The sequence below is a fragment of the Papilio polytes genome, unplaced genomic scaffold, assembly GCF_000836215.1.
Source record: "Papilio polytes unplaced genomic scaffold, Ppol_1.0 DF822511.1, whole genome shotgun sequence".
NCBI lineage: Eukaryota > Metazoa > Arthropoda > Insecta > Lepidoptera > Papilionidae > Papilio > Papilio polytes.
Window position 1 is genome coordinate 812,464 of NW_013526693.1, and position 22,306 is coordinate 834,769.

Genomic DNA, 22,306 nt, shown 5'->3' on the forward strand with positions numbered 1-22,306 from the left:
GTTACAAACACCCTATCTCACTTACAAATAAATGCAATAAACAGCATGTGAACCTGATTTTGACAGCTGTCAGTTTTATAATCTATGACGTCACTGGAGACCAGAGACAATTCGCATACTTTTAGTCACGCTTGTAAACCACGCGGTGGGTTAGTTATTGCAATGCCCACAGATAAAATAAACGTCATATAAATAAGTTAATTGTGTGGTTGAATTCAATGGAAATTAAAAATTATATTTACAGGCTATATTACATCGTTTATAAATACATTTGGAAAGTTTCAGAGTTTATTGAAATAAATTATATTAAATTGACTGTTTTTAATAAGCCTGTAATTTTTTTAGGCAGTTTTGTTATAATTTCTTACTTCCATTGAAATTCACTTGACGTTTATCTTAGAAAATAATTTATAAAATTACATCGAAGTTTACTTCATTAAGTTCCTATCTAAATTAAAAGATTATTATCTGCGAGATATTCTACATTAATTACATATGTACTATTTTAATTTATTATGCATTTGAACTTATAAAAAACAGATTTGTTGAATATACGATTTTTAGTCCAAGTAGTCATTTAAATTACAATAATTATTAACAATGATAAACAACTAGATATTAATTAAAAAGGAACATATGGCAACACTGACTACCGCGTGGTGCTGTGCGGCGTGGTGTCGGCCGCCATGTTGAATGTAATATTCTGTGTGAACGGCGGCTGAGTGCTGACTGGCTCGTTCAATGTTGTACCATTAACTGAAAAAAGAAAAAAAACATCATAAGAAATTCGTCATTTAATCTTTGACAATTGATGATTTAATTTTTTTATTGGTTATTAATCATCGATTGTGAACAAAACTAGTAAAACAAGAAAAATAAAAATATTTTTTGTATTAAATTATAAAATTGAAATATATCTAATTAATTATTTACTGCTACGATCACTAAAATCTTGTTTGGATGTGTTTACATTATGCAAGTTCAATTTCAGTCTACTATTGATCATACGCAGTTCACACTTGGCCAGTACAGTCGGACAGTTGCAACAGCCAGTCACTGATTGTATGTCCTCACTGTCGACAATTAGAGTTCGCATTATCCTAGTAGGATTACAGTCCATTAACACTGTCCAACTTACTAGCTTAGTATGAAAGAGGCGTTAGTGTAGATGTTGTACATAGTTTTGGGTAGAGTGAGTAACAAGTGTTTACCAGTGACGTAGTTGCGGAACCAGTTGTTGATGTCGCTGGCATGGCGGGAAAGCCAGCGGATACGCATCGCGGCGCTGTCCGCGATCTTCTGCAGCGTCTGCGACATCGGCATCAACTCCTCCTTGTGCTCGTGAGCGAACTTCTTGAACTGGAAATACATTTATTTATACTAATATAATAAATTACAGTATAGATGGATGGATGTTTGAAGACATACATATTTTTTTTATATTATGAGGTGGCAAACGATCAAGCGGCCACCTGAATTCGCCAAAATGGCGAAGCGACCGCTGCCCATAGACATCTGCAATTGCAGATGCGTCGCCTACCCTTATCCGACGGAGGAGGAGACGCACATAAAGAGGATATTTCCTCTTCCTATGCATCTCCTCCATCGTCAAATCCAGTTCCCCCTCCCATCATCTCATAGAGATAGATAGAAAAGGGTTGTAAAGAGAAAGGGTCTTAAATTAGGGCTCCGGCACCACACTCATCAGACGAAACACGGCATTGGTTCCATTTCACGCCTGTCTTCTGTGTGGTCGTGGTATTACTGGGGGCGTGCCGGCCCTGCAGTGCTAACATGTTAAAGCGGGCACTACCACTGAAAATCTCCTATACGACTATATTTTTTCTTTGAACGTAATTTTTGCAATTTTATATATTAGTTTATAAACTAGTACTAGTAAGTTCATTTTTAAATACTAAAGATGGAGAACGAAGAGAAACTAGAAACATGTTTTTCAGTTGGATAGTAGTAGATTAAAGGCTATATATTAGGAAGTTAGAAAAAAAAACCCACAGTGTGTAGTGTATGGCTGTACACTACGTTACAAAAAAAAACTTTTTTTGTATATTTTTACATTTATATTTTTAGACTATGCAAGTGTACCAGCTTATTGTTGAAGTATGTACACTTTTAAAATTTTTATATATTAAAAAAAAAGATTTACCATCTTAAGATAGAAAATATGCCAACACTCTATGTTACAGAAAAAATGTTAATTCTTATAAAAAAAGTTCTTTTTTTTTATTATTTGTTCTAATGTACTTTTCAGATAATACGATGTTATTATTGAGTGTTTTACATTTTCAAAATATTTCATTATATTGAAAAAAAAAACAAGATTTACCATCTTACAATAGAGAAAGTGTCAAATGGCTAGCAAGAGGTCTACCTAACTCACCTTATTAAGTTCTTCAGTGGTGGTAATAAATCCGAACGCACCGCCGACGACCGCCGGGAACATGAAGGAGTCCATCTGCGAGAACTTGTCGTAGACGCGGCGGAAGTTGTGCACGAGGAAGTCCTGCGCCAGGCGCGTGCCCAGCGGCGGCTCCACGCTCCACGCCGCCACCGCGTACTGCTTCGGGATCTCCGTCAGACTCTTCTCTAACAGCCTGCGGAACACCTACCTCTGTACTAGCTGCCACTGTGTCCAACTCAAAATAATACACCAATTCTTGGTTATTCACCAAAGAGACAAATCTTACATCTAATGATTTAGTGGCAAAATTTAATCATTAAAAAGTGTCTTTTTTCAAATTCCCTCGCTGAGTTCTAAAACGCATACTATTGGTACAAGTGGCTTATCCAATATGGCGTCGCTGTGTTGTCAATACACAGTTCATTTTCGTTAGTTTATATAGAAATACACTCTTGAAGTATTTTACTGTAAACACGATATCAAAACCAACTTTAAAATAAAAAAATAATGAATAGAATTATTAATTACCACTTATTTGTACCAGGAATAATAAAAATGAATCGATTTTTGACTTTTTGACCTTGAGAAGCGATGAGTTACTTTGTTGTTATTTACGTCGCAGTGACATCTGAGCGTATGTTATGAATGGAATATGACGATTGACGTTAATTGTCTATTGACAACTCCGGTCGCGTTTTAGTCGCTCAAAAATGTTCGTAATTTTATTTTATTATTTTTAGCTCAATGGTTAAATATTTTCGCGTCAATTTTTTTCTGGTTATTTTATAACAAGTAGAATCGTTTAAAAAAAAGAAAAAAATGCATATTCCCTATTGCGGTACAAAGAAACAAAAAGTCAAAGACATTTAAGAAATATGTAGACTAGACATAAGTAACAACACCGGTAACTGTTTTGTGCGGTAATATCTAAATGTCATATTTGACACGCCGAGACGCTTTCGTGTTTGAATTTTTTTTTTTTATATAATATAAGGTAGCAAACAAGCAAGCGGCCACCTGAATCCGCCAAAATGGAAAGCGACCGCTGCCCATAAACATTCGCGATTACAGATGCGTTGTCTTCCCTTTTGTTGACGGCGGAGACGCACATAAAGAGGATATTTCCCCTTCCTATGCGTCTCTTCCACCATCAAATCCACTTTTCCTTCCCATCCTTAGCCTCTTAAGAAAAGGGTGGATAGTAAAGGGACTAAAATTAGGCCTCTAGGTATTTTGTAAAAAATGTTTCAAGTGAAATATCAACTATGCATACTCTACATTTTTTAAACTCTTTGCAAAAAGTAAATCAAATGAAATGTAATAAAGGATCTTACATAGAGATGAGCGACTCCTGCCTGGTGCTGGGCAGCACGTTGATGGCCTGGCTCCTGACGCCAGGGTCCGTGGAGTTGAGGAACAGCTTCCAGAAGAAGTCGAACTCGCGCCGGCCGCCGTGCTTCACCGCCATGTTGTAAACCAACGAGCGTAGGTAGTTTGGTATGCTGAAATAAAATGACCCAAATTTAATAACCACCTGAATTCGCTAAAATGTCGAAGTGACCGCAGCCCGTAGACATTCGTGATAGCGGAAAGTTGCCTACCCTTAATCGACTATGTGTCTCCTCCACCGACAAATCCACGTTTCCTTTTCATCCTATTCATATGAGAAAAGGGTGGGATGGAAAACGAACTAAAGTTGTGCCTCCGGCAATTTCTTAATTATTCTTTTTTTTTATAAAAAGCTCTACACTTACGTCTCGCTTTAGACTATATATTTTCACGTCATTAAACTTAGGGGGTAAATATTTTGAATAAAAATCCGAATGCGGGAAAGAGACCATAAGTTGCTGCCAACATCAAGGAAGTAAGATTGCAATGGTTTATCATCATTTTATGTTTTTTTGACAAATGTAAGCAATAAAATATTCATAATTTGATGCGGATGAAGCCGCACGGGAACAGCTAGTTAGTAATAATTGAAGTATAGTTACGGGTTATTAGTGAGGTCTGCCTGGCTGGCCCAGCTGTGGAACTGCTGGCGCGCCCAGTCCAGGCAGCGCGGCGCCTCCACCAGGCACTCCCACATCACCAGGTTCTCTATCAGGAAGGCCTCGTTGTCGTCTTTGGGCGTGTTAAGGCCGTAATTGAGACGTTCCAGCTGCTTCTTCAGTATTATCTTCATGTAATCCTGTGTAATTAATTAGAAGTCACTTAGTAAACATTTACAAATAAACGCGGTATAAAGTTAAATTTAGGAATAAACTGAGTATAAGCAAAATTTGTACTAATATTTATTTGACCGTTTTTATTTGTAAGGCAGTTAGGGGTTGGATCCAAGCGATTTATTTTTGCAATTCAGTCACAAAACATATGATATTTTTAGCCCCCCCCCCCACTTTTTCATGATATTACGTTATAATTCAACTTTGTAAATCTACTTGATAATTTTTTTAGTTTTAAAATTTTGTGATGCCTTATAGGAAGGATTTTTTGTTAAAACACCTTTATCTGTTAGAGAAATTTCCCTGAAAAAGGCATGAAAGCCCCATTTTAATTTGTAATTTTGTATTTAATCTACAGTAGCTTTTGAGAGCGACACCGTCCACGCAGAATTAAAAAAAAAAACTTATTACTACTATATGTTTTTCGAGACTATACATATATGCCAAATTTCAAGGAGATCTGTTCAGCAATTTAGAAGACATCTAACAAACATCCATCATCAACTTTCCATTTTAAAAAAAATTGTAAGTTTTCAATCTAGTAGCTGGCAACCTTATTGCCCTGGCGACGCCATTTAATAGTCACAGCGTATTAAAACAACCTTACCTGGAAGTAAACATATCCTGAAGTAGCTCTCAAGTTATGCTTCAAGAAATACATATTACTGAGTAATAGATCCCATACTATCTTAGAATCTTCTCCGTTAACAACACACGTGGTGAGTCCGAGCGCGTAGCTGTACTCCAGCTGGTCAGCCTTCGCGAAGTTAAAGGCATCATCTATCAGCTGAGCCTTACTCAAAGGACTACTGAACGAATCAGACTTTAAAGCATGGTTTAGAAGTTCCCAGTTCCTCTTGTCGTAGTTCACACGATAGTAACCTGTTTGGATTAAAAAAATACGTATTTTTTATACTAATACTAGGAAAAATATTAGCAAGAAGCTTATCTGGTTCAGACTATGATTTACATCTGTGCACAAACAGTTCCTAATAATCATCCATCCAAAATTTCGCATTCATAATTTTATAAAGAAACATAGTGAGATAATAAAGCGTAAACACACTTCTTTGTAATACAGGATGTAAGCAATAACAGTATAACATATCTATATATTGCAATCAGAAGAAGAAATTAATTTGAATTTAAGTCATAATTAGAACACGAGCGCGGCAAAGCGACTTTCGTGAGAACTTAGACTATTCTGAAAATAGGGATCGTTGCGAGAACATTGTTTGAACGATATGAGCTTGGTAGATCGATGATATCCTGACTGAGGAGTATTGTGAATGTGTTCTTTGAATCCGACTTTATCCATGACCGCCCACATGAGATCTCGAGTAGTAGTAATTCTGATATCGTGCTAGCTCAAGCCGACATATATATTTGTTTTATTTTATTAAAAAGCTTTAAACCTTTGATAAGCTTTGTGTTTGATATTTTCACGCTATTAAACTTAAGGTAGTGAAAATTTTGAAAAAAAAATCGCTTTACGAGAGAGAAAAACTGCAAGTCAATAGCACCAAAGAAGTTAGGTTGCTATAAGGACTTATTCTCAGCCAATAGCAGCAAAGGAAGGTTGCTATGGTTATTTAAAGTCGACCAATAGCAGCAAAAGGTTACAATAGTTACTTGGCATTACCATTTGAGTTTGTTTTAAAATGTGTGTTTCGAATAGAGGTGAATTCTTACCGATAGCATCAATATTGACGTACAAAGGCTGGGTGTCGTTTATGTGCAGGTCTGCGGAGGCGGAGGCGGCAGTGAGCCACAGACGCGGCCGCGTGGTCCAGCGGGCGCGCGGCACGTCCGTGCTGGCATAGCTCAGTGGAATGTGCCACAACTGGTCTGTCATCTCCTTGTATGGCTCACCACTACTCGTGAATAGTTTCTGCATGAAGTCATTTAAGTGTTTACTTTCATTAAAGTTTTTATCAGGCAAATGGCTGAATTCGCTGATTTTTTAAAATAATTATTTACACGACTAACATAAAAGGTAATGTTTTTATGTACATGGCGACGTGAATTTACAGATTTTTTTTTATAAAATTTTTGTTTTATTTATGTAATTTTTATTGTAACCGCTTACAGTCTAAACTAATGCACAATTTTTGACGAATTAGGTGTTATTCGATTTATCAACTTTCCCGGAGTGTCATAGAGTATTTAACATCGACAAAAAATACCTACAGTGAACGTGAGAATTGAAAATCTAAAAAATAATAAAAAAAAGTCCGAATCACATTCATAACTTGCTAATTCATCTCTAAATCTTTTTTTAATTCATGAGTCATTTTATATTTGGTAAGTCTTATAGGTGCTTTTTCTTTTTTTTAAGTCATTTGTATGGAAATATTTATGAATAGCTTACCTGTGTGAAGGTAACCTGCCCGGTGGTGTAGTCCCTCTGCACGTGTACCACGGGGTAGCCCGCCTGCCGCGTCCACGAGTTCATCATATCAACCACCGACAAGTGCTGGTACAACGAATGGTTCTCTATGGCTTCCGACATCGCTTCCCACAAATCGTTCTCAACCGCATTCGAGTATTTCCTGGAGTTATTTTAATCTTAACATTAACGCGTATAGATATATGTTTGTTAGAGTTTGTAATCTAAACAAGAGCATAGTCCGAAAGAACACATGGATTACTAAAGTTTTTTTTAATTCCGCGCAGACAGAGTCGCGGACGAAAGCTATTGTCAAAAATAAATATAGATTACTCAGTGATAATATAGCTTTCTAAGAATATAAGAATTTTTGAACTCGATTCAGTAGTTTTCGAGTTTATTTGTTACAAACAAAAATAAAAATATTTCCTTTTTACATTAGTATAGATTAACACATAATATGCCGATTTTTTGGAAAATAAACTCAACAGGCGTTAGAACTATAATTCAGATTTTATACTATTCACTTACAAATACATATATATGGAACATTTTAAAGTCTATTGGTGAAATTTAAAATTTAGGAAGAACAGACAAATTTACATAAATAAAAATACAAGAAACTAGCAGTTCCCGTGCGGCTTTATCCGCATGAAATGTTAATCACTTTATTTCATTGTTTATATTTGTCAAATGTCAAAATTGTTGACAGCTTGTAGTTTATAGTCCCTTTCCCACATTAGGGTTTTTGTCCAAAATATTTACCCTCTAAGTTTAATGGCGTGAAAATATATAGCCTAAAGCGTGAAATAAGAGTAAGGATTTTTATAAAAAAAAGAATTATTCATAAATATGCTGTAATTGCTGACATCTTAGGCAACAAAGAAGTGTGCGTTTACGCTTTATTATAATAGTTTAGATTATCATGCGTAGTTAAAAAGGTCACTTACCAATTATTCAAATAAGTCTCTAATCCTTTATGAAACAGTTCTTCAGTTATCGTATGGTTTAACATTCGTATCAAATTCGCGCCTTTCATGTATGAAATTTCATCGAACTTCTGCGATATTTCCGAAGCATCCGTCACTTTCCGGGACACGGGCGAAGTGTTCTTTAAAGCGTCAGATTTTAACAGATTCATTTTATCCTGAGTGAATGATTCGAACATATTCCATTCCGGTTCAATCTATGAGAACGAATGAAATCAACAATGAATAACGCAATCAAGTTTTCATTAACGAAACATGTTTATACACATAAATTAAATTAAAACACGCACACATATCAAAGGTAAGTTCGCGGAAATTCACGGTGTTCCATTTTCGAAATTATTTTGTTTTAAACGAGACAAACTCCGCGTCTTACCAACCAATTAGATAGCAGCAAATTGCACTAACCAAAGGATTATAATAAAAAGCAATAAACCGTGTACTATTGACCGAAGTATTTTATACAGACACGCTTAAAACCTGCATCTTATTAACAATAACCAATGTTATTGTTTCTAGTCGTCACAATATAAATAATAATCAAGCGACTGTAAATTTTAAAATAAGCCACCGCGAGTTTTCCCGACTGTAAAGTATACTAAATAGATCGGATATTTCTCGAAAATTTAAAAAAAAATCTCTTCGAAACAAAACACGATCATCGCGAAATTAAGATTAAACATACATTAACAGTTCTAGTGTTTAAAATAGTAAAAAACTTACATGATCAACTCCGACATATTCAATATAAGTAGCGAATCCTTCATTAAGCCATAAGTCCGTCCACCACCTCATTGTTACCAAGTTCCCGAACCATTGATGGGCTAATTCGTGGGCGACGTCTATGGCAACACTCTGTTTGTCTCTGGGCACGTTCTCGTCTTTATCAAATAGGAGTGTTGTTTCTCTAAAAATAAAACCACACATCAAAAAGGTAACCAAAAAATAACAATTGTCAATAATACATTTTTTGAATCGAAAAGTCTTTAGTACATTTATACAATCAAAAATGAACCTTACCTAAATGTAATTAACCCCCAATTCTCCATAGCACCACTGGAAAAGTCAGGTACCGCTATCAAGTCTAGTTTCTCCAAAGCGTAGGGTAGACCGAAAACATGTTCATAGTATTCTAGAAGTTTCGGCGTTATACTTAAAGCATATTTAGCTTTATGTATGAGTTCAGGTCTTGTCCATATTTTGATGGATTTCGTTATATTGTCCTTACTTGTGTAGTTCGTTTCGAGATAATGAAAATCTGATATTACATACGCAACTAAATATGTGGACATATTTACTGATCTTTCAAAATGTGTCCATTGCCAGCCGGGTTCTTCTTCTCTGTAATAATAATAATTAATATTTAACTAGCTTTTACCCGCGACTTCGTACGCGCGAAAATAAAAAGAGCTTAGAATACAGCCATTGTGTTCTTACAGATATTTATGTCAAACTAGTTTTTGCTCTCGATTTCGTTCCGGAATTAAAAAAAGAAACAAATGTAAATAGCCTATATGTTTCTCCTGACTATCCCTTCCATCTATGCTAAATTTCATCGAGATCTGTACAGTAGTTTACACTACAAACTCAAACAAACATCCATCCATCCAAACTTTTGCACACAATATTAGTAGTAGAGTTGATAATTGCAACACCCTGTATTTATCATTCTCACGTAGGGTCTCCGCAGTATACTGGTATTCAAATCGATCTATCTTTAGTCATGACATTTATCAAGTTATAATAGCAAGTATTATCAAACAAATATATTTCAATTACTAAAATATAATTTTCCCTATACATCAAAGTATGGCAAAACCCAAATATTGTAATTACAACCACATTACTTATCTTCAAAGGGAAAATCCTAGTCTTTTCCCTTTATCATATTTCAATATAGTTTTATTCCAAATTGTATTTCAGGATATTACAATATGTATAATGTTTTTCCACTCTTTGACGTAAATACCCGTTAAATCTTATTTCTTACTAATATTATAAATGCAAAAGTTTAGATGAATGGATGGATGGATGGATGTTTGTTAGAGTTTGTAGCCTAAACGGCTGAACGGATCTCCATGAAATTCGGCACAGATGTAGAGCATACTCAGGAAGAACACATAGGCTACTTTTTATCCTGAAAATAGTTATGGTGCCTGCAAGATGCATTAATTTTGTATTTTAATGTTTACTGGATAATTCTGCAACGGTTCAACACATCTTATTGAAATTTGGAACAGATAAATTACAAAGTCTGGAGTACACATGGGATACGGTTCATTCCAGAAAAATGTCTAATACCACGCGGATGAAGTCGCGAGCAACAGCTAGTATATTATAAATGTGAAAGATTAGATGGATTGGATAGATGTTTGTTAAGCGTTTGTAGCTTCAACGGCTTAACAGATCTTAAAGTTAATTAGCTAAGATGTAGGGAATAGTCTGGAAGAACCAATAGGCTACTTGCTTTTGTTTTAATTCCACGCGAACGGAGTCGCGGGTGAAAGCTAGTCAATTTACAATTATAATTAATGTCTTACATATTTTCCTCTGCGGTTGCTTTCATGTTGGACAAAGCTGTCATATTCGATGGGTGCGATATGCTGATCTCAAACTTTGCTTTAAAAGCGGGCTCATCGAAACAGGGAAATGCCGCCCTTGCTGACGTAGGTTCGAATTGTGTGACACCTAGATTTCTGAAAATAATATAAACACACATTTAGCAAAGAAATGTGACAAAGTTTCAAAATAAAATCCTTGTTTTATTATAGTTTTTACAATTAAACAGTACAAAAGCATGTACTCTTTAGTCCATTATTTGTATTTGAACCAAATTGCAATACCTTTGTTATGCATAATTTAAAAAATAAAAAGTGAACTTTGTATTTGCTTCTATACCCTTGAGTTAATCTTTTTTTTTACTCTTTATGATATACTAAAGTAAAGTAAGTAATTGAATATTAATACAACTCACCTTATTTCATTTTTATTTGTTCTATATGTACTTTTATAGAAACCTGTCAACGAATTGGATATATTTCCAGCAAATGACAGCTCTAAGATATAATCAATATCTGATTTGAGCGGAGATTCCAGAGTCAGTATTAACCTGTCACCTGTACTCTCCTTAATAGATATTATTTTTATATTACGTACACTGCTGTGAGTCACTTGAGTGTCTATCTGATTATTTAGTGGATTTAACGTTGTATTAAATGTTTCTGACTCATTTTCAGTAATAGTACTCTCTGACACATTTTGCGGTACACTGTTTATTGTTGACGTCTCTGTGATATTAGCCTCACGCCTTTTCCTTGCATTAATTGTTTCTTGTTCATAAATCTGTTCTGTTAGACGAGTATTCTTATTAATACTGAGACCTTTTGAATGTAGGATAATCTCTTTGACTTGTTTATTCGCTCTCAGTGTGATGTAGACATCTCCACTAAATATGGAGTTCTCGATGTCAGTTTTTAATTTCAATCTGTAGAAACTTGGATATACATAAGGCGGTAGTCGTAGGTCGGGTGAAGTTGGATTTGTGTATCCAAAAGTTTCTGTGTCATCCCAGAAATCATGTGGCACATCTTGTGATATCTGAAAAAATAAAAATAAAAAGTTACTAATATACTTGTGAAAGTGTAGATGGATGTTTGTAACAAGGCATCTTGAGGACAGCTAAACTGATCTGGATGAAATTTGGCATAAATGTAGAACACAGTCTGGTAGAAGACATGGTTAAGTTTTTTTTAAATTAAAAGTAAAGGCTAGGCGAGGTAAAAGCTAGTCTTAATATAAAAAACGTAAATCTTAAACCAATAAATTTACACGAAGATTCGTAGAGTTGTCTTTTAAAATTTTAGAACTAATGTGGATAGAATTTTAAAATTGATACTTAAAAAAATAATAATTAGCGAAATAAATTAACGCATAATATTTAAATATTATTAGCACATATTAATAGAGACCACTTATATGTTTACTTAAATGATTTCCTTAATACTCACTATTTCATCACCATAAATTGAAATTATACGAAAAAATAAAATAATACACAGTAAATAACTCATTGTATAAATTATGAACTAAATCACAGATTTGAGGTAAATTCAATTAATTAAAGTAACTTCAACACTATGAAATTCTTTTAAAATATAGGAAAATCGTTACATATTAATTTTAATTCTAATTTAATAAATACAACTAAACGTCTCACTTAAAGACGTTAGATCTCTTTGACATGTTCAACTGTAACTGTCAATTTGACGTCAAACAGATGTTTCTTATCTGACCAAAGAGTATATAACACCAGTTGGCAAAGGTCACGTATTAATAGACCTTTTTTTTCGCAAATTTCCGTTTAATAGATAAATTATGGCAATGGACGACTGATAAAACTGCAATGAACGTAAACTGTGCTTTAGATTGCGAATTAAATTTGATAAAATAGTTCATTAGAATGTCAATACATTTTGTGGCTTCACTGATAGATGTAGGTCTCCCATTAACTTTTAACAAAAACTTTTGACAAGTAGAATTAACGAACAATTTTTTGCTTTATAGCAAAATGAAGTAAGATTATAAATATAAAGATTTTTGGATAAACATACCTTGAAATAAGTTACAAAATAAACAATTACACCGACTATGAAAGAAAGTATAACTGCAAAGACGATAAAAGAAATGCATATGCAAGTTGAAATAAAAATTCCTCCTTTTCTACCATAGTGGATGTCATCAAGGCCTTGAGTTTCACACGCCAGGAATTGCTGGCGACTTGTTGATAAAGCCATGTCCTTTACATATACTGAAACAAACAATAGTACATTTATTTGTAGTACTAAAATACATTCATGAAATACATAGTTATTTAACATTATGTTAAAAATCCACAACAAAAACTAACGTAACTCAGAAATCCGATATTCTTAGGCAATGTATAATAAAATGTAATTTCACAATATACGCTAAATTATTATAATTGACTGATTATGCGTTAAAAAAAATTAACTTAAAGCGAACCCTCGAGGTGAAACTCACCAAAGCCTATTAGCGTTAAGTAATAAACAACTAATGAATATTTTTCTTTCCAAAACATTCCAAAAGCATAATGGTTTTTATTCCGCATTTGCCGATGCGTATAATTAATTTTGAGACCACAATGCACACATCGTGGTCGTCATCGATTATTATTACGACCACTGTTTAGTAATGTTGTAAGGACCATTTTTGTATGTCGTCAAATAAAGGCAGGGTCCTGTAACAGTTGCTTGTGTGCCTTCTATACTATCGACATAAACCTTGTCTAATCGTGTGCGGTGTGGCGAATTGTATGCGGGCACCTGCGATAACGTTTTGCTACCGAACTACGGTTTTATGATTCAATTGAAATATTGCAAAATATACGTTGAAGAATATATGCGTTGCGTACATACACGTGTCTATGGTCATCGTTTATAAGTATTTCCTGTTTTTATAGCCTATTCTTTCATAAATTGCCAATCTATTCGACCAATAGTTATCAACTAGTCATCGGTTACACACCACACTGTATGAAAGTAAATTCATATCAGATAAACCGATATTATGAATTAACTAACAATACTCTATACCGTTTTTCAAACTATAGAGAATTGGCTGTGGATTTCACGTCGCGAAAAACAAGACAAAAAAATCGTTTAACTATTTCAGTTTTCGTCAGAGATGAGCGGGACGGTAATCGTTTCAGTTCAGTAGTGGTCTACAACTTTTTTTTTTATTACAATCGGGATTACAAAAAACATTTTGAAAATGGAACGCCATATAGCTAACAACTAAAGTGTTCTAAATACGGGAACACAAGCATTCAAGGTCAAATTATGTTGAAATTGAATGAATTCTATACATATACAACGGTAAACGTACATATAAGGATTGCATTGTTTGCTGTTGGGATTAGAATGAAGAACATGCAATAATCATAATGTTTCAAATACACTTTATTTTATGAACAAATGCAAGAATATGTAGGATTTTTTAATATTGTATGTGGTAAAGAAAATAATTGAAACAATCATCGTCACATAAAAGGTCTCCAAAATATATTAAAAGTGAAAAAAAAACAAAAAGTATGAATGACTTTCAGAATTGACTAATTGACCTTCAATTTAACTAATATCAAATTGTAAGATAATTATTTACATTCTCGTAGATTGAAGTAATGTAATTAATTTAAAATTTAGAACGCAAAAAGTTAAGATAAGACCAAATCTGTGCGTAATCAATTCGTTATACTACCAATAATTTTACATTGTGTTTTAAAATAAATAATAAGATGGCGCATATGTGTGCTATTATTTTGTATTTCCGTCTATGTTAATTTTCCGATAACAATAAGGAAGACTCTTAGTGCCCACTTTCTGAGTCCGAGTCTTTATGCGTGCCACAGTTCTGTAGTAGATAAGGATCCTAGTTACTCCCAAAGTTTAATAAAAAAGGGGCGCAGAAGTACATAATTGCGTATAACGGGCACTGGCTATAGACCCTCCGAAGCTTCCTTGGTTACCAAGGGGTCTAATCGAACGGTTTAGATGTATCCCATCAGAGTTCAAAAATCGCTAATGCTCTATTTAGTAACAAAGCGATACTTTAGACATAAAGTAACGATAGCAAAAGTGTTGCACCAGTTTTCTTATCAACTAGGTGAACATTATTTTTTTGGCGTTGAGTGTTAAAACACTTTGAAATAGGTATTCGTGACTTACAACATGTTAACAACCGGAAATATGGAATTTGGGATGGAAATGGAATTTTTCCTCATATGACATCGTAGAGGAATGTGACGAAATATTGTACCATATTTTATACGTTATGAGTTATATAGTTTGTTTGGAAAAACTCATGATCAAGCAAAAAAATTAAATAGTGATTAATACGCGATTTTATGTGATTGAAAAATAAAAAAAGAGCCAAATTTTAACTACTCTTTTTTACTCCTTTAGTTGGAAATAGTGTTGCGACAACATCCGCCGCACATCGTTTTTTCTTACTGTTTTTTCGATACATTAACTAGTAAAAATGAGCAAACCAAAAAATACACGATGACGTCACGGTGGGGCTTATAACTGAACACAGCAAGGAATTGAAATCATCAATTGATTGTTGAGTGTTCCATCTCACGTACGCTTACTCTATGACGTCTTTATACGTCATAATTTGCGGTCTTCCCGCCTTTTTTTATCTCTCCGAGCAATATTTCCGCAATTGTAATCCTTTACTTTTTGTAATCCAACATTCAAAACTGTAACTAAATCCTTAGAAATAAGGAATAAAATTGCTTGGAAGGTTATTGCAAATCATACGTTTTACATCATATAGTAAGCGACTCCAGGAAAATGTTACGTAAACTTTTGTTTATATTTGCGGTCCATGCCCCCACATGAATCATTAATTATAATAAATGCAAACTTTTAACGTAATTAAATAATTATGAAAGACTAGCTGTAGCTCGCATCTTAGTCTGGAATTAAAATTGTAATAAATATAGCCTACGTAACTCAGTGATAACGTGGCTATTTATTGGAGAAAATAAAATTTGAAATGGGCAAAGTAATTTTTAAGTTATTTCAATAAATATAAAAAAAAACTTTCCTTTTTCAATATAGATTAGAGCAGAGTAAACAACATTAAAAACCTCTATGACACTATCCGCCGTAAACACAAAAATCTTTTATTATCTATGGTCCAAGTCAAAAACAATAGTTAAAAATATCACTAGTTTATGGAATTGTGCGTTAATAGTTAATATCTAACCACATATCTTTTTAAACAAATAAACGATAGTTATATAAACCGGATGTTATTGCCAACATTCTTAATTTATGGTTTGTTTGATCTTGAGTTGCCTTTGTACTACACAGATGCTAAATGCAAACTACTTCAAGCTTTTGATGATAGATTAGCGGTAAAAAATATTACATAAATAAATGCTATTTCAAGTCTCAAGTAAATATCGCAGTTTACAGTTATGAATAACAATAGAAATTAAATTTATATCGAGGTTTAATATGTCTGTACTAATATTATATAGAGAAAATCGTATTTTTGTATGTATTGAAATAGCTCAAAAACTCTTAGGCAGATAACTAAAAAGCTACGTTATCAGTGAGTATGTAGGCTATGTTTTTTAAATGATTTTTTAATTTCGCGCGGACGAAGTCGCGAGAAACAGCTAACATATAAAATGTATTCTATTCTATTCCTTGTTTATGGCTCTCCTTCGGCGGATTGGGTCAGTGTCATTATAAAATGTAACATATAGCTTTTGTTCCTCAGTTATCGTTGATAATGTAGTTTTCAAATTTTTTAATTTGTAGAAAAATTAAAAAAAAATCAAATCTCTCCATAATATTAGTATAGAAATTATAATATAAAAATACGAGCCGTGAATATTGTCATACTCAATGAGAAAACCAGAACAAACTTTCACTATCGGAAACCCGTCATTGACGTCATAGGAACTTTATTATATTTACAAATTGCATGGAATCGATCAACCCAATGGGAAACACCTCTGATAATACGATTTGTACGCGTAGTCTTCCGCTTTTTGTACTGAAATATTAGCTAGCTAGCTAGCTGTCGCTCGCGGCTTCGCCCTACGTGAAAATACAATATATGCTACTGTCTATGTTACTCAGGGATAACATTAATTAATGGTAAAAGAATTTTTGAAATCAGCGCCGTACTTTTTGAATTATTTCAATACATGCAAAAATACAATTCTTTTTATAATATTAGTATCGATTAGATATATGGTAGTTTTAACAAAGTAAATTAAAAGGTAGTGTTAGTTACTATTGCTTTACAAATTAAGGTAAAAATAAGGTTAAAATAATTTATTGAGGTAAAAACCACAATACCAAGTTTTTTACTATAATTTGCGTACACTATTTTAGGTTAGTTTTTCAAATTATGTAAAATATACGAATGTAATTGAGGAGAAATATATATCTGTAAATTCCACGTATGTCATAGTTAATAATATACACAATGTTCCTAATTTGAGTTATTTCAATATTCTAAAACAAATCAAATTGCGCAACCGATTTCATTATTTTTTTGACCTCACGTCATCATGTATTGAATTACTTAGTTTTTGTGTGTTTTTTAACAAAAAGAGTATGTTCGCAACACTGACCTCTATAAATGGATATTTTATATCTATTTCGTTTTCTCCATTTTAGTGTTGATGGTAGCGATAAATAGTTTATGAACTAATAATAATGGTAAACTTACGGTCTATCAAAAGACGCGTTTAAGTTGGATCGAAAAAAAACTGTCGTTGTCAAACTGAAGCCTATCTATTTACCATATGTATATGGAGCGCAGTGTTAGAGAGTATTTATTAACAAAAAGTAAAATTTTATTTTTAAAAGTATTAGAACCAATAAAAAAATGTTTAATATTTTGTACGTCTTTTTTTTATCATTTGGTAACTTTATCAATAAAATTCTAGCATTATATTCATACTAGATGTCTTAGGTTACTCAAATTCTGCGATTAGTTGGCCTGACTCATAGGAATGTTAGGAATGATTTATAAATATCAGGCGCCGACTGGATAGAATCGATGGTAAAAAAAAATATTAACATAACAGTTACGCTTTCAAAACCGTAACGAATATTCAATACTTCAATAGTTCATAGAACTAATAATGTAAACTGTGGATCGAGGTCAAACATCTAAAAACTTTCAATAGACTTTTTAAAGTAAATATTTGGTACGCGAGATGTTCAGCATTCATTTTTTTTTTCAAATAAATCTTTCAACATAATTTCAATACAAATACATTTTCATATCAATACTATACGAAAATTCAATCGACATTTACTTTAGAGCTATTAATAATATAAATACCACTTTATTTTTTGTTTATTTTTATTTAAATAAGTATAATATTAGTATTTATAGTCATAACCAACTAACTAAGTATACCTCTCCACCGAGGGGCTCGGAGCCAACCCTATGTTAGGGGTGGTTACTAGATTATCCCACCAACGGTTCCCGCCTTGTCGTGGCGGTGAGGTGAGGCTCTAGTAGCCGTGGTACGTAAAGTAATCCGACCACGGTAAAGCTAAGAGGAACCATGCCGGCTTAGCGGGTCAGGTCACGCCGGTTGCCCAGCCGGCTGGCCTATCCCGCGACGCCAATCTCATGGGATGGTCGCGCTCTGGTCGCCCACCATACTTAGTTACTAGACCATACTCAACCACGCTGGCCAAGTCCGGGTTGGTTGACTTCACACATATCTTTCAATTTCTTCTCACGATGTTTTCCTTCACCGTAAGAACGTTGGGCAAATTATGTGCATATGAAATTCGAAAAATCGAAAATCACATTTGTACAGCGGGATTCGAACCCAAGACCTGTAGATTACAAGTCAAGTGTTTAAACCACTGAGCCACCGACGCTTCTATTTATAGTAGTAAAAATAAAAAGGAAACTAAGGAATGAATTGGAAGATAACAAAAGGCAAAAGCGTTGAAATCAATCAAAGTCAATATTACATTAAAAACCACATTAAGAAAGTGGTACATGTTACTCATCTTTAATTTAAAGAATTCGGATCAAGGTTTATACGATCTGAATTTTGACTTCGCAAACTTATCTTTATAATAAGAACTGTATTTCATTTTAAAAATTATAACATGTGAAATACTGTAATTATACATTTTAGCAATAATTTAAACGTATGAATGGGGCCAGGTATCTTAAAACGGCTGCATAAATCTGGATAGAATTTAGCACACAGATAAGTTACGGTCTGTAACAGTTCATCAGCTTTCTATCCAGGAAAAATATCCGAGGAATTTTGTTTTCCACGCCAAATTCGAGAGCAACATCTAATATCAGTAATCATAATATCGTAGATGACTATTTGTTATTATCGTATGTAATAAAAATCGAATAATTAATGCGAATACAATTGATTACCTACATTTCGTCATCGTTGATTCATTGTACAAACTGCATCATGATTGTGCGTTGATTTTCAACGATAAATTCGCTAGATTTGAATTTAGAACCCCGTGTTATTTTACGGATTCATATTTTACGTTTGCTCTGAATGCGTTACTCGTTTGTTTTTTTAATACTTTTTATTAATTGTTTTACAATTGGAAACCGTTTTGACATATTTTTTTACGCTGTACCAATTAGTAATGTTGGCCATTGTTTAAAATATAACTGACTGGCCATTGCTCGCGACTTCGCCTGCTTGAAATTAAAAAAATAATAAAACACATAGACTTTATTCACTGATAACGTAGCTTTTAATGGTGATAGAATTTTTGAAATCTGTACTGTAGTTTTTGAGTTATTTCAATACATACAAAAATTCAAAAATACAAATCTTTCCTCTTTATTACATTAGTATTATTACATAGATATTGATGTGTGGTAATTAATTTAAATCCTTTGTAGTAGATTTTAGTTGGAAATTTAGCGAACATTGGACGATTTTCGTTTAATATTCATAAAATCGTTGCATCACTGCGTAGGTAGTTGAAAAATTGCTCCGATCTTATTGAACTCAATTGTAATCGTTGGCAAGAATTAAAAATGTACATAAAGATGATTAAATTTAAACATCCAATGATCAAAGCGTTGCTTTCGATTAACCAGTTTTCTTTTCATTTACATTTACTATTTACACAAGTGTAATTTTAGCAATGGTTTTTGAAACTTTGAGATTATGTTAAGGCTTTTGTTTATTACTTTATAGTTATTAAAATTATATATTTTTATCTAAATATCAATACGCATTCTTATTTACTTTTTATACCAAAAACGTATTATGTTTGTTATCAGGAATAATTATAATAAATTACTTTATTAAATACCAATTTAAATATCAAGAGAACGTGTTAATTGGTTTATTTTATCCTTTAAAGAATTAAATTATTTTAATTGTTATGCAGTAATGAATTGAAAAGTAAAAAAACCATAACATAACGCTGCATGTAAATATGAAGAATTATTTCAAATTACGAATTAAAAAAAAATATATGTAAAATTGACTCAGACTCACAAATTGTATTAATAACGAGCACAATCTGTAATTGTATCACATTTCTTGTACATTCCCAATAAAACAGATGTTTTTTACAGATAAAAAATTAACAAAAAATTTACCGTTCGTTAGATGGCAGCTGTAAATCCAAGCGGCAGATTGAGCACATTCACCATATACTGAAGTTTAAGCGACAGAAAAAAATAAAAAAGCGAGGGAAAACGTTTCGTAATATGTCATGAGCGACTCGCGCAATGCCGGTAAATGACGGTAAATTCACTTCGCTGTGGGCGTTATTTTACGTATTAACAACCAGTGGTATTGAACTACAACGCACCTTGTAATGTTTCAGAATTCGAGTGTATTAAGGAGGTAGGCAGATCAATTTATAATGGTCATTTTATGGTATGAAGTGGGTTGTTGCTTTTGCAATGACCTTGTTGATAATCTATGCCTGCATTATTATTATTTTTCTTATAGGTCTTTATTTCTTTTGTCCGTTCTTATGTGTAGTTATTTGTGTGACATACAAGAAATGAGATGTGGATTAAATTTAGCATTTTTAAAATTATACTTCCATCTTGGTACTGCTTTTTTCATGTTTTAAATCCTTTCAAAGACAATCTTCTCATTATTTCGAAACATGTTTTACTTTACTTCCACATCAGTAGCCATCTTGAATCAGTGCCCGTGAAATCATTGAATGAGTTCTCTATATCCGTATCTGGTTTTCGTTTATATCAGTACTAGCGTTCGACCGCGAGTCCGTCCGCGTGGAGATGAAAAAACTAAAATGTAGTCTATGTGTTAGCCTCTACATCTATGGGATGTTTCGTCGAGATCCCTTTAGCAGTTTAGGCTACAAATTCTAATAAACAACCATCCATTTGACCATTCGCATTTACAAATTAGCTAGATTATTGTATTTCTATTTTTTCACAAAGTACGTCACTATACCTGCTACTTAAATCCATCAGTTTTTTTAATATCCGCCAAAATCGAATCGTATCGGCTAGCGGCGCGCTTGGAGGTATATAAATATAACGTTCCTAGAAATCTATCGGCACGTCTTTGATCATCGAATGTACAGTCGGGAGAAACCGCGGTGTTCAATTTTCAAATAACCAATCAGGTAGCAGTACGTTGCGGAAACGAGGGGGTAATAATAAAAATATTTAGCCGCGTACCAATTCCGACTTTTTGGTACAAATATATTTAAAATCTAATTCCTATTGTTATTAATCTGTGTCGTCTAAATATGTACAAGACATTCAAGAGTGTAGCTTTTAGGGTTGAACACTGCCAAATTACCTGACTGTACATAAGTGTTGCTAGTATACTATTATCTGTGCTTTGTATATACACATTAGGTACCTAGAACTGTAATTAAGCATTTTTCACGGTACACCAGTAATGACAGTAATATTTATATGGATGTTATAACTAAATGATCGAATACATTGTTTTTGTAAAATCTATATGAATAAAATGATAGCTTTGATATGATTATGTATTCCATTGAAGTATTTGAGCGAGAATGGTTCCTACTATCTTATACTAATATTATAAATGCGAAAGTTGCAGATGGATGGATGGATGGATGGATAGATGGATGGATGGATGGATGTTTGTTATCGTTTGTAGCCTAAACGGCTGAACGGATCTCTATGAAATTTGCCACAGGTTTAGAGCATAGTCTGGAAGAACACATAGGCTACTTTTTATCCCGGGAATAGTTACGGTTCCCGTGGGATTCATTAATTTAGTTTTTTTATGTTTACTTGATCATTCTGCAACGGTTCAACATAACGTATTGAAATTTGGCACAGATATAAAACAAAGTCTGGAGTACACATGGGATAAGCTTCATCCCCGAGAAATGTCCGGTTCCCGAGGGATACGAAACTTTTTGTAATTCATATAGTTTGTATGCTTTCTAATACCACGCGGACGAAGTCGCGGGCAACAGCTCGTTGTTTATAAGTATCTCCAGCAAGAGCGGATCTAGCTTTGAAAATCGTATGAAAAACCTGGTAGGAAGGAGTTTCTAACGATGTTCTTCCCTTTAGAAATATTACTCTTCCTTAGTTATGCCATGTTCGGAATTATTTACAAGAAATGAGTTAATGAGGACGAATGAAGTCATGTAACTTAAGACGTCCTTTTTTACTATAATGATCCTCATTTCTTTATTAAATCTTATTTCCAGGATGAAATGTACACAATACCTGGAAT

The 22,306-nt window shown here is 33.4% G+C and overlaps 1 protein-coding gene across 1 annotated transcript; it reads right to left on the reverse strand.

The window, feature by feature from the left end:
• Positions 1-290: 290 nt before the first annotated feature.
• On the reverse strand, positions 291-20,318 carry LOC106106064 (aminopeptidase N-like). The gene is made up of 15 exons (XM_013286594.1): positions 20,194-20,318; positions 12,630-12,826; positions 10,994-11,616; positions 10,560-10,715; positions 9,040-9,360; positions 8,743-8,926; positions 7,981-8,216; positions 7,013-7,193; positions 6,334-6,532; positions 5,249-5,523; positions 4,411-4,607; positions 3,754-3,921; positions 2,399-2,612; positions 1,212-1,359; positions 291-756 (listed from the first exon to the last, which is right to left on the reverse strand). The coding sequence occupies exons 2-15, from the start codon at positions 12,810-12,812 to the stop codon at positions 650-652; spliced, it is 3,192 nt and encodes a 1,063-aa protein (XP_013142048.1). The 5' UTR covers positions 12,813-12,826; positions 20,194-20,318; the 3' UTR covers positions 291-649.
• Between the last annotated feature and the right edge of the window lie 1,988 nt (positions 20,319-22,306).

Excerpts from the sequence above, each read along its gene's own strand:
- LOC106106064 (XM_013286594.1), bottom strand. The coding sequence starts at position 12,812 with ATGGCTTTATCAACAAGTCGCCAGCAATTCCTGGCGTGTGAAACTCAA. Across the intron at positions 2,613-3,753 it reads CAGGAGTCGCTCATCTCTAT|GCTGTTAGAGAAGAGTCTGA; the intron begins GTAAGATCCTTT and ends GGTGTTCCGCAG. Across the intron at positions 1,360-2,398 it reads CCACTGAAGAACTTAATAAG|TTCAAGAAGTTCGCTCACGA; the intron begins GTGAGTTAGGTA and ends ATGTATTTCCAG.